The 13,669-nt window shown below is 38.9% G+C and overlaps 3 protein-coding genes across 5 annotated transcripts in view; 1 reads left to right on the plus strand and 2 right to left on the minus strand.

Moving 5' to 3' along the window:
• The first annotated feature begins 1,508 nt into the window (after positions 1 to 1,508).
• The window catches only part of LOC307257316 (SH3 and PX domain-containing protein 2A-like), a 58,356-nt gene continuing 46,195 nt past the window's right edge, over positions 1,509 to 13,669 (plus strand). For 2 of the 3 annotated variants that reach the window (XM_080036506.1, XM_080036507.1), the window contains exon 1: positions 1,509 to 1,884. In XM_080036506.1, the coding sequence (XP_079892632.1) occupies positions 1,813 to 1,884 (72 nt within the window). In that variant the 5' untranslated portion in view covers positions 1,509 to 1,812. Of the gene's footprint in view, positions 1,885 to 13,132; positions 13,140 to 13,669 lie in introns of those variants that run through there. The other variant, XM_080036508.1, reaches the window with a different exon arrangement.
• On the minus strand, positions 3,088 to 4,236 carry LOC307257493 (N-acetyllactosaminide beta-1,3-N-acetylglucosaminyltransferase 3-like; the record flags this gene model as incomplete). The annotated part of the gene is made up of 1 exon (XM_080036756.1): positions 3,088 to 4,236. The coding sequence occupies one exon, from the start codon at positions 4,234 to 4,236 to the stop codon at positions 3,088 to 3,090; it is 1,149 nt and encodes a 382-aa protein (XP_079892882.1).
• On the minus strand, positions 8,181 to 13,018 carry LOC307257419 (N-acetyllactosaminide beta-1,3-N-acetylglucosaminyltransferase 3-like). The gene is made up of 2 exons (XM_080036646.1): positions 12,965 to 13,018; positions 8,181 to 10,228 (listed from the first exon to the last, which is right to left on the minus strand). Exons 1-2 carry the CDS (start codon positions 12,970 to 12,972, stop codon positions 9,076 to 9,078), a joined length of 1,161 nt encoding a protein of 386 aa, XP_079892772.1. The 5' UTR covers positions 12,973 to 13,018; the 3' UTR covers positions 8,181 to 9,075.

Consider the following 13,669-nt stretch of genomic DNA (forward strand, 5'->3'; position numbering starts at 1 on the left):
TTAATGAGAATGAGATAGCCCACAATGTCGAAATGATGAGCCTAATAGACAAAGTCATAGGCTAATTATTAGATCTTATGACTTCGTCGTTGCTTGAGTTGACTTAACTCATAATTTAGACATTTCATTTCATAATTTGGCTACTTTTTTTTATTCATCACATTCTCATTTGTAGGCCTTTGTCATATCATTTCGACTAAAATCATTATCAGATTTAATCAAATTATGAGACAAAAAGTCAAATCATGACAGAAAAAGTTGAGATAACGAAATAAAAAATATTATTGTGAGAAGTCAACATTTTGAGATAAAAAGTAATTATATCTAGGGGGAAAGCCAACATTAATGTATAAATTAATAATCATGGTGTAAAAAGCTGAAATTATATGATAAGAAGTTAAGATTATGAAGAATAAAAAAATATTATAGATACAAATTATTTGATTAAAAGTCACAAATATGGGATAACACATTGAAATTATAAGTCAAAAAGTAATTTGATAAATATATTTTTTTTACTTTCTTTTCATCTTATTTATTCTTTTAATGGTAGAATTGGGCTACCATTTCTTAATGTGTGGTCATGAAGAGGAAACAAATGGGAGTTATTTTACGTTTTAGCCCCATTCAGGTCCATATTATGCTTTATGGAGTCAGAAGATGGAGAGTAGACTGCTCGTCAGTTCATCTAATTCAAAGTAATGAAATAGCCTACTAAGCCTAGTGATAGGCTGGGAATGCAGTAGGTCGGACATATGATGTTTCTTTTTATTTTCTAAACTATAGGCTACTTTAGGCTATATAACAGTTTTAGTTTTTGTAACCACAGTAGCCTACTTCACTGAATAGGCTATACTTTTCCCCCCAGAGAACAAACAAACAAAGGTAAAATGCAACACGTGTTCATTTAGTCTTATTATTCTTATCATTATTAATTATAGAAATGAAGGACAGCCTACTTTTTGTTGTTCTATTGCGCCCCCCTGTGGAAATAATCTAGAAGGCTATGTCTAGTTTAAGTGCTGTCGGAAATCCCATGTACCTTTGTACTAATGGCAATGTGGACCGTAAACTAGTGATAGGCTCTGATTTTCAGTCAAGCAGAGTCCTGTTTTCATAATTGTTTGTGTTTCTTGAAGTTGAAAATACAAAATGCCTACCAAAAGTAGTTTGTATTTTATATAGGCTAGCCTATGGTTTTGATTAGCTAAGCCTGCAAGGGAAAGAAGGACCGTGTATTTGAAGACACCAAAAGGCTAATATTCTCTTCATAAAATGTGCTTTTAGTCATGTAGGTTCCCCATAATGTTCTCAAATTTACAGCTGTTTTCGATGTAGAAGCTTGGCTTAGTGTTACACGTGAGAACTAACAAACTTAGTTCACTTCTTCAAATGGTCGCGTGCGGTGTGTCCAACCAGCTGAAGAAGCGGGACCGCCCTGCTGTGGACTACGTATTGATTTGCACTGCCCTTCTGTCCGTAGGCTACTTTGCCGTGGGAATCCAGCCTCTCTCTTTAGGGCGTAGAAGACCGATTAAACGCCAGTTTTACTGCGTTGTCATGTTTCACGAGGAGTTCAGAAGCCCCTAAACCCGCCTGATACCATCATTTCATGGATGCACACAACGTCTGAGAGCGGAGAGAGACTTGTTTCCCCCTCTACCAACTTTGCTTTTAACATCTTCACGAGGCAATTTCCTGATGGTTTTGGACACTGTAGACTATATCGTTTGCATGGATGACCATATCATTTTGTAGCGTTTTAGTAGGCCTATCATATTTGTTGGTGCAAGTTATATTAAGTCTGCGAAGATGCAGCTCCGAACGGTCCTTGATGTTAATGTTGTGGACGTGCAGAAGAGAAGGAATCCCTCCAAACACTATGTAAGTTATCTTCTTGTTCTTTATTCCTGTTAAGTTGTTAAAGTAGCTTTTTTATGGAAACTGCGTGTTCATCATTCAATGCACAATCGGTTGAATTTGTATTGATTGATTTATTATTATAACCTACATGTTTTGCCATATTAGCAGCTGTATCTACTGCAATGTCGGTCACCATTTTGGTTCAGGGATCGAAATATCTCAACCACAGCTGGAGTGATTTGATCTGAACATTTCTACCAGACATTCATGCTGAAAGAATGATGAATCTGGAATTTAATTATTATGAAGATTGAATCCTGAAAATAATTTTTATGCAACCACGAGGTCAGTTGTGTGGCTATTAGTGAAATGTTTTTAATAGATGACATTTTGCATGGTTGGCAAAATGTCACCATCAAAAGGCAAATAAAAAAAAATCACATAGGATACCCATCCCCTTTTGCAGTTCAAACATAGTCAACTTGCTTTTATAGCCTACTTTATTGTCAACAGTTGTTTGGCTGCTGGAGAGGGATAGCGGTATCTGTGTTTGATTGACAACCGCAGGCAGGCTTAGCGATGACAGGGGACTGGGACAAAATATTTTTTTTTTCAAAAAACAATGAAGTAACCGACTGTAGTTTACAAACGTAATATTTTCAGGTATATTTACACAATACTTAATGAGCTGCAGCTGAAAATGAATAGATTAATAGGCCTATGGCTTGCAAACTAACCTAAGCAGTGTACTTTTCCCCTGTTTGGTGGATGGAGGGACAAAACAAGCCTAGCCAGAGATTTAGCTGAATGTTGCTCAATAATACGATAAGCATGAGCTGGCAATAAACTTCAGCCTTTTGATTTTATATTTTATTCTCTCTCAAGGGATAGCACCCGAGATGTGATTTGCAGAGCAGATATGTGTTCTGGAGCAAAACACAAACAAACAAACAAACAAACAAACAAACAGTTTATGGGCTTTAATTCTAGAAAAAAGGACATAAGTCAGTTCGCATTCAGAAAATATTTCTGATTAATACCAGCTATGCTAGTATCAACATTAACACAACCTTAAACTGACAGCAAGCAAATATGTAATGCACAACATAGCTTATACTCTCTCACACTACACCTTATATAAAAAAAAAGGACAGCGCAATGGTATGAAAACAGTTAAAATCAAATGCAATAAGCAAAGTGCCAAAAATCTCCTTTACTTGTAGATTATAGCTGGGCTGTCCGTGATCCATTTCTTTCAGTAACACATTTCAGATTGGGCTCATTTAGTCTGTGCCACATACGATAGATGTCTGCTGGAAGGAAATTGTGTACCAGTAAAATGTCCTTAATGAAGCAAGGGTCATATTGATTTATGCCAGAGGGAATGCTCCATGCATGCGTCTTCACACCCGTGTGCGAATCAGCCGTGAGATTTGCTTTAGCGAGACACATCCCAATGTAAACATCATCAATGGGAAGCATCGGTATGGACATGGACATGTTGTATATGACTAACGCTGTGTGGCCAGACAGGAGGAAGCCCCCACCACTACAGTAGGGGGGGTATGAGTCTGACCTGTATACCTGAATTGGAACAAAATACTTGCTCTTTTGCCATCTCTCGGGGTACCCATTGGTGATCAAATGTCCAGCAAAGAGATGCTTGCTTCCGTCATTGTCCTTTAGGCTTTGGAGGTACTTGACTATGTTGTCTGTGTTGACAAAGACGTCATCATCGCCATTTAGTAGGAAGCGAGCTTGCTGACAATTTCTTTCCATCCATTCAAAGAAGAGTACCTGCTTCAAGGTGAGGTTGAAGAATGAATCATTAAAGTCCCACTGGAGAATGTCATTGGAGGTCCGCTGCTCCAGTTCAAGGAGTTGGTTCATTCTCTCTTTCTCTAAACCAGCCTTCATCGTTCCTGTGAGGAAGATTCTTCGAATCTGCACACCTTTGTGAAACCTTTCTGCAGCCCAGGATTTGCGCAGCACCTCTCGGCGTTCATAGTTCACAGGGGAGCTTTTTATGACCAGCAGAAGGAAAACGTCTTCAGACTCATCAGCTCCTCCACATTTTTCAGGAGTGTCAAGTAGCATGGGAAAATGGCGACAGTGGCGATAGTAGAGGACATTTTTATTGTCCTCAGAAAGACCACTGAAGCCTGGGATGTTGGCAGCAGACGCATCTTGTTGACATCTTGGCCAGGTGTAGCTAAAGGTCTGGTTTTTGATGAATGCCCCCGTTTGACCGGCACTATCCACGTCGTCTTGCTGATTATGGTTTTTAATGTCAATAGAATCTTTCCAGAGATAGACAGCCACGAGAAGAGCTCCCAACAGCAAGGACGTTCTTACTTTGAATCGTCTCCCCATTGAAACTCTGCAGTGAAGAATAAAATAGTTTTCTCATTATCACATCTCAATCTGACACACATTAATATATTAAAGATCAGGATCGGGAGTTTGATCCAAAACCATCACAAATGTAACTGAAAGGATTTTGTGGAAACACTTCTTCATCTGTCACTGCCATGTGTAAAGCTATAAGTTATTAAATAATTTGTTTAAGGTGAAAAAAGGTCACATAAAGATTGTTGTCAGGGTTAAAAGACACACACTTTGGTAGAAGATGGGATGTAGAGACAGTGGTCGTTCATGTAACAATGTCGCATTGCTTTAGCCAGGGGTGAATCCTATCTCCAAATAATCAGACATAACTACAGATTTGTAGATCTATAATGTATTCTGTATTCTATCAAGTCTAGAATATTCATCAACAAGTGTGAACTAGTTTAACTAGTCTTCTTTATAGACATTGAGTGACACAAGCCACGACTGACAGAAAATACATAGTATCAGTTCTAACAGTTCTGCAGGTAGCTTTGACAGTATTAGATAATGGTCCTTTGTTACGAAATCTGTTGCTGTTAATATGTGAAATATCCACTAAAACATGTTATGTGGGGCAGCGTGAATACCCCCTCTGGCTGTGGGGTATTTTACATAATAGCATTTGTTGGTAGTGTTTTGTAAACAGATTAAGTTCCACCCGAGCTCCTCCCTGCTACTTTGCGACAATGATAGGGGAATGACTGGGTAGTGGCTCACCCTTGTTTTTTCACTCACTGTCACTGTGATGGCACAGTTGAGTTCTGAAAGTGTTTCCTATTTTAAGTGTTGCCAGTTTTTTTAGCCCCTTTGTCCAGACTGAAATATCTACATATCTATATTTCATACCCCTTCCTGTTCCCAACAGGATAGATTGTATTCGATCTATTCTCAATCCTCAATTGCTTACATCCAGTCAAAAGATCAAGTTGTTTAATGCTTTGGTTCAGCTTCTGAATTATTTGACATATCAGTTGACACAACAATCATTATCTGTACTTGCATCAGGCCCATCTTAATTTCTTCCTGTTCATCAGTAAAACACAACATTGCCTTAATATCCTGAGAGGCACATCACTTTATTTTAACAGAAAACATCACTTAAACAAGATTTAAGGGATTAATCTAGGAAAATCAATGAATAAGACTAGGTGTAAAGTTAAACAGAGAATCTGAGACCCAAATCGGAACATCTACATGTTCTCTCCTGATTAAATAAGTATAAAACAACTCGCCAAACTAGCACAAGTGTGTAAAATATATATGCTACATATTTAAAATATAATAATAGTTAAATACACTTGTAGACATATGAAAAGTCATAGATACATATAGCAGCACACAATAAAAACAAACTTAATTCAAAAATAATTACCGGGACATGTCAGTAGATCAGTGTGAGTGTTTGGTTAGTATCTACGATAGTCAGTAGTCAGCCGGTGCAGATTGGAGGAGTAGTTACAGTAAAAATTAAACATTTTTTTTTCTTTTCCTCATGTTTTACCTTTAAGACCGCCCCTCTGCAAAGGGAGAGCATGCGCAATGGGTGTAGGAACAAAGGTTCATTCAGTTACTGGGCAGGTATTTCTCTATTAGAATTCAGATAGATGAGATGAGATTTGATCTTTTATCTCTGTGGAAGTCAGGCACGTGGACAGATGGCTCACACATATAGGGCACAACATGAATAGTTTGACTGTAACCGCTCTTGGGTGGTGATGCAAATTTATTTCTTGTTCTCATAGCTTAGCTTAGCATACAGACAAACATGAATAGTTTGACTGTAACCGCTCTTGGGTGGTGATGCAAATTTATTTCTTGTTCTCATAGCTTAGTTTAGCATACAGACAAGACAGCCAATAATTAACCAAGTGCTAAACTGTACAAATAGGGACAAGGAAGTCATAATTATTAAATAAGAAGTCCGTCTTAGATTTTAGACTTTATTGTCCCCAAGGGGAAATTCTTTTTCACGTCACAGTACAGTTATGGGCCGCACGCCGACAGACAATAACAGATGGACAACAAACGCAACAAAAATAACATGGGATAAAAGGTAGTAATAATTAAGGGCCAAAAAGCAAAAATTATTAGATAAACAGTTGAATTGTGCATGTGATTAAAAGTCTAAATTATATCGTAGCCCTACAAAGTCAAAATGATGTGATATAAAGTCATAATTATGTTAAGAAAAATCTATGACATACAAAGTCGAAATTACAAAAAACAAGTTAATAGAAAGTAAGTAACATTTATTTATATTGCACTTATTGAGACACAGCAACAAAGTGCTTTACATAGCAGAGAAGGCAATAATAACAGAATATAAAGATAAATACACAAACAAAAAAAACAAAGCAAGAAACATTACACATAAGGCATTGTCTGAGCTGTTTTACTAGAGGAAGCAAAATACAGTCAGGATAAAGTCTCAAGAAATTAATTAGAACTGGCTGTTATAAGAATGTGGGCCAAAATCTTGGAAAAATCACGTAATTGCTAAATAAAACCATCCTGTAAAAATATGTTTTTGAGAAGTGATTTAAAGGAGTGCACTGAGCTTGCGAGCCTGATCTCCTCTGGCAGGGAATTCCACAGCTGAGGGGCTTTAACTGAAAAGGCCCCGTCACCTTTTGTAGCGAGGCAGGCTAAGGGAATGGTTAATAAGCTAAGCTCCTACCTGCTGAATACATCAACCTCGGATTTAAAGTAATTGAGATGGAGGAAGTTTTGTGACCTCCAGCATGTTATGCTAGAGAGACAGGCCAGCCATTATGTCAGAAATGTTGTCGGTGTTATTACCAGCCAGCGGGACAAGGAGTTGAGTGTCATCTGCATAAACATGAAAATTTATATTATGGCTACGGATGATCTCGCCCACTCATCTTATCTGGTAAAAAGTCCAAACTATGAGATATGATGATAAACAAAAGAAAAAAAAGGATTCAGTTGTATTGAAGAGTCAAGTCCACACGTCTGGCGCTGTGAAACCAAAAAACTGGCTGGGCTCTAGCTCCGAACTAGCTCCGATTTTGCGTCAGTGTGAAAGGGGTAAAAGAGAGTTCTGTTTAGGCTCTACACAGAACGTCTTCGCAGAGAAACAAAAAGGGATTTTTGGACACTACATCATTTAAACAGTTTCTAGTAGAATCGCAAAAAAAAAAATCTGTAGGGGAGAACAGGTTAATCTGAGACACTTTTTACATTTGCTCCCCTCTAAGCGAGATACAATTATTTATCACTCAAATTTACACATTTCCCATTAATTCAGTATGTTTCCTAGAAATGGGCATTAGAAGATTTTTTTCAAGACAAAGGGCAGTGAATATATGATTGTTTAAAAAAAAGTTGTTATGTGTCTCACTTTATCCCAGCTGTGGGGTAAACTGAGACAGACCAGAAAAATCAAGGGGGTAAACTGAACCACTTACTTTTTACACTCTGAAACTACCATAACAACACAAATTGTAACAGTTAGAATCATGACTGCTAGCTTGAAAACCAATTATTACAAAACTAATGTCGGACTAGTAACAGAATCATGGAGTTTGGCCAATTAAGCAAAACATTTTTCTAAACACTTGAAAGTACCTCTGATCAAATACAACATATAATTCATATTCATAAATTAACATTCAAATGACAGATAGAACCAGTTAGATTAAAACACAGTCTGGTGGTCAGAACACAGGACCCCTAGAGCCAACTAGTGTCTGGGGGTCAGAGCAAAGGACAATCAGAACCAGAACAGTCTGGGACTCAGAACAGGACTACTGTTACTGTTACTCAAAAGATGGAAAATGACAGCTGGGTCTACAGTCAACCCAGCTGTCATTTTCCATCTTTTGAGTCTTTTTTTCTGCATTTGTTTTATTGGGATCATTCATTGAATAAAGGCATATTTCTTAGTCTATTGATGTTAAAGGTCACTCTCCTGTCCCCCACATACATACGTGCCAAACCATGCCCTTGCTGACACCCCTTCAACCATCAACCCCCACCTCTAGCCCACATTGTCTTTTGTCTTTTCAAACTAGTCTCCTTGCTACCTCAAATATAATGGATTCATTAAAAAGGGGGCACAGACACTGTCTCACTTTACCCCACAGCATTTGTCTCACTTTACCCCACTGCCACAATTTGAGAAAAAACTACCTCTCTCAACAATTCAGGCTAATCTTCAGTTATCATCATCACGTGGTTTCATATGTTGATAGTTCATCAACATGTGTGATAGAAGTTTTTCTACCTGAATCAATTTGATTTGGCACAACAATCGATTAAGTTGACAGCAAGAAAATTTACTTTTACATACAAAAAAAATATTTTTGTGAAAAAAAAACATGCTTACAACATCACCATGAGGTCCTCTCTTTTATGGCCAAGGAGAAACTCTTGAAAACATATATCTCACATGACGAAAAATGTGTTCCGTGTCCTAGATACAGGGGGTGTCTCACATTACCCGATGTCTCACATTCCCCCGTTCTCCCCTACCCGAAAAATAGCATAATATGGGATCTTTAAAGTTGTATTCCATAAGATTTGTATCTAGTTAACTGTCTGTTATGTTCCTATTTTTATAAAGTGAGTTAAAACAATGATGATTGAGCACAAGACCCACTGATGAAAGCTCTTGTATTTGCTGCTTGGCCCTGTTATACTACCGGAGGGGCTATGCCGTATTATCCACGCTGCAGCGGTGCATTCTTTTACTCAGGACATGAGAGCTTCAGACTCAGTAGTACTGAGTTCAGACCTGTGTGCTTCCCAGTACATCTGTTAGTTTTTTATTTCGTTTTAACAATCTCCTTTACTTGTAAATTACAGCTGGTTCGTCTCTGATCCATTTATTTTATCACATTTCAGATTGGGCTCATTTAGTCTGTGCCACATAAGATGGATGTCCCATGGACGGAAATTGTGTATGAGTAGCATTTCCTTAATGTAGCAAGGGTCATATTGATCTTTGTCAGAGGGAATGGTCCATTCATGCGTCTTTACACCCGTATGAGAAACAGCCGTGAGATTTGCTTTAGCGAGACACATCCCAATGTAAACATCATCAATGGGAAGCATCGGTATGGACATGGACATGTTGTATATGACTAACGCTGTGTGGCCAGACAGGAGGAAGCCCCCACCACTACAGTAGGGGGGGTATGAGTCTGACCTGTATACCTGAATTGGAACAAAATACTTGCTCTTTTGCCATCTAATGGGGCCCGCATCGGTGATTAAATATCCAGTAAAGAGGTGCTTGCTTCCGTCATTGTCCTTTAGGCTTTGGAGGTACGTGACTATGTTGTCTGTGTTTGCAAAGACATCATCGTCGCCATTTAGCAGGAAGCGAGCTTGCTGACAGTTTTTTTTCATCCATTCAAAGAAGAGTACCTGCTTCAAGGTGAGGTTGAAGAATGAATCATTAAAGTCCCACTGGAGAATGTCATTGGAGGTCCGCTGCTCTAGTTTGAGGAGTTGGTCAATTCTCTCTTTCTCTAAACCAGCCTTCATCGTTCCTGTGAGGAAGATTCTTCGAATCTGCACACCTTTGTGAAATCTTTCTGCAGCCCAGGTTTTGCGCAGCACCTCTCGGCGTTCATAGTTCACAGGGGAGCTTTTTATGACCAGCAGAAGGAAAAGGTCTTCAGACTCATCAGCTCCTCCACATTTGTCAGGAATGTCAAGTAGCATGGGAAAATGGCGACAGTGGCGATAGTAGAGGACATTTTTATTGTCATCAGAAAGACCACTGAAGCCTGGGATGTTTGCAGCAGACACATCTTGTTGACATCTTGGCCAGGTGTAGCTAAAGGTCTGGTTTTTGATGAATGCCCCCGTTTGACCGGCACTATCCACGTCGTCTTGCTGATTATGGTTTTTAATGTCAATAGAATCTTTCCAGAGATAGACAGCCACGAGAAGAGCTCCCAACAGCAAGGACATTCTTACTTTGAATTGTCTCCCCATTGAAACTCTGCAGTGAAGAATAAAATAGTTTTCTCATTATCACATCATCAATCTGACACACACTGATATATTGATATTAGTATAATCCAAAATCATCACCCATGTAAATGAAAGGACTTCATAGAACGCCTTCTTCAACTGTCACTGCCATGTGTAAAGCTATAAGTTATTAAATAATTTGTTCTAGGTGAAAAAAGGTCATGGAAAGATTGTTGTCGGGGTTAAAAGACACAAACTTTGGTAGAAGATGGGATGCAGAGACAGTGGTCGTTCATGTAACAATGTCATATTGCTTTAGCCAGGGGTGAATCCCATCCCAAAATAATCTGACATAACTACAGATTTGTTGATCTGTAATGCTCTTTTTTTTCTCCATATAGCTCCTGTTAGGAAGCAAAATTATTATCAACAGTATAAGTCTATATATAGTATGTTAACTCTTATCACATTAGGTTGCAGAAAGTTCCAGTTCTGCAAGTAGCTGAGGGCACTTTCACACCTTCCGCGTTTAGTTCAATTGAAACAAACTCGGGTGCTTTTTTGTCTTTGCTGCGGTTTGTTTGTTCAGTGAAGTTCACAGCAATCCCACTCTGGTGCAGACCAAATGAGAGCCCTGACAATGCAGATGAAGCCCAGATGTGTCTATTTTCACTGTTTTTGATGGAAATCTGAATCTTCCCTTTTTGCGACAATATAAATGTTTGTTTTGCTTTCTTCACTGATGAACATTTCTTTTGTTCAAGTGTAACACCACAGTAAGTGGAAGAGCTGCATAACTATCTATAAACTCATTGTACATTTCCTCTCACCTTCCTCACAGGACTGGCTCATTTCACTCAACCTCGCAGCACTCGAGTCACTCACAAACCCACCTCACCATTCACTTACGCCGCTGTCTTAAAACATTCTTCACGGAGTGGATTCTTAACATTTAGGACTGTCAGTTTCGATGTTGGTAAATAAAACAAAACATAAAACAAAACAAAGAACTACTACTCCTGAACAGGTACCAAGTTCCCCCTTGCCCCCGACACATCTGACCAATGTGTGAAATGAATTTTCTCACTTGGCTGTATTTTGGTTTGCTGCACCTCAACTGATTCAGACCGGAAGAAACTATAGGGGACCTTTTCACAAAAATGGAATTCAGATTTGATAAAGCCAGCCTTGACCTAGTCTAATCTGCATAGCTGCACATACGCCAATCCAGGATAAAAAGGGGCTGCTATGTGAAGTCAGGTGTAAGTTATTCTGTCAAGTGCCAACCCAAAGCTTTCAGAGGTAGACCCCGGGATCAATCACATATTTACTGATGCAAAATGGAATAGATGGCCCATTTTCCCCAATGCCTTGCTAGTCAATACAGATGCCCTTTACCTGGAAGGGCAGAGCCAGCTCTACTTTCTCCGCAGGCTAAGGTCTTTTAATACGACATGCTGTACATGTGTTATCAGCCAGTGGTAAACCAGTGCTCTGCTTGATGGTGCAGTATGCTGGGGTAGCAGCATGACGGACAAACACATTAAAAGGCTAGACAAGCTAAGGCTGGACCCAGTGGGGACAGTGGTAGAGAGATGCGTGAGGAGGAAAGAGTGGGGCATCCGACAGCCATCCACTTCTTTTTTTGTTTCAATTATTTATTGGGTTTTCAATTTTTTTAACAACAAGAACACAAACAAAGAACAACTGTCTCCGGGCTCGATTGAAATCAAAATACATCACACAAAAAAACAATAAGCTTTCTAGCCATCCACTTCTAAACATTTTGGCAGGTCAGAAGAGCAGCCACAGCGACAGGCTCATCTCCATGCGATGTAGGACTGAGCGGCACAGGATACTCCTCAGTCAAATAAGCCCCCCCCCCCCCACACACACACACACACAGACACAGACAGTCTCACCCCACCTGACACTTTTACTTGACTTTTTGATGACTATGCACTTTGCACACCTGAACTTTAAGTACAGAGGTTTTTGTCTTTAACTGTATGTGTCTTATCATGTGTTTTATGGGACTATGTGTATGTTTTTGATAAAGGAATGTCGATAAATAAAGTATCTATCTATCTAGTATGTCAGACTCCTTTTCAGGACCAGGCTAAATGTAAAGGATACATCTCCATAACTGATGTACCTGTGCTTTTGTGCAACCAAATCTTGGCTTAAGTAGGCCAGGACAATAGAAATATCCCAGCCTAATCTCTTATTTTGGTTTAGTGCAACAGCCCCTTGGTGTGAAAGAAAACTGAAACTCGTGAAAAAAAGCCCCAATGGATCATTTTCTAATCTCGTGTGAACCACGGAAGCCGACAAAATTAACCATCTGGTGTGAAAGCGCCCTAAGACAGTATTAGTTAAGTCTCCTTTGTTAGACAGTATTAGTTAAGTCTCCTTTTTTAGGAAATTTGTTGATGTCAAACAGGTTTTTGCCTCCAACCCTGAAAGGCACAAAACAATTTTCGATAGAAAACATCACTTAAACAAGATTTAAGGGATTAGTCGAGGGAAATTAATTAATTAGACTAGGTGTAAAGTTAAACGAAGACCCAAATTAGAACATCTACATGTTCTCTTCTGATTAAATAAGTATAAAACAACTCCCCAAATGAACACAAGTGTGTAAAACATAAGCTACATAGTTTATATATAAGAATAGTTAAGTACATGTTCACTTTTAGACATATGAAAAGTCATAGATACCTAAAGCACACAATTAAAACAAACTTAATAAAAGAATGATTACCTGAACATGTCAGTGCGAGGGTTTGGTGAGTATCTATAGTCAGCCTGTGAAATATGTATTTCCTGTTCCTCATAAAATATGTATTACCTGTTCCTCATGTTTACCGTTTAGACCGCCCTTGAGCAAAGGCAGAGCATGCGCAACGGGTGTATTATGACATTCAGATACTTGGCAGGTAAATCTCTCTTGGAGTTTAGATTGCTGATGTTTGATCTTCTGTTCTTTAAAACTCAGCCATGTTGAGATATGGCTCATGCATATAGAAAGAGAAATACTTTGACTTTAACAGCCTTAGGCGGTGGATTTTCATGTCTTGCTTTCATAGCCTGGGGACTGAATGCTTAGCATACAGACAAAGACAGAAAAGAATACACCAAGTGCTAAACTGAACACAAAGAGAAAGGGATGGGTCAACAATGTTGAATATTACAAGAGAGAAATATATCTTAACAACTGTGTTTTAGCTGCAGTACGTGCATCTAATGCCTCGTTTCCACCGAGTAGAGCGGGTCGGAGCAGCTCAGAGCGGGGTTCTTTGCTAAGCTAAGAACACAGTAAACATTCTACCTGTTAGTAAGCATTTTCAAGACTCTTGGTGTTATTTTACCGACTTAAGTAATCAAATTGGATGAAGCATGGGACATGTCTCTGCGGGCCTGCAAAAATCAATTAGTCCATCAGGTACAATTGGATTAATTAACCTGA

Source organism: Ammodytes marinus, assembly GCF_949987685.1.
Source record: "Ammodytes marinus genome assembly, chromosome: 11".
Classification (NCBI taxonomy): domain Eukaryota; kingdom Metazoa; phylum Chordata; class Actinopteri; order Uranoscopiformes; family Ammodytidae; genus Ammodytes; species Ammodytes marinus.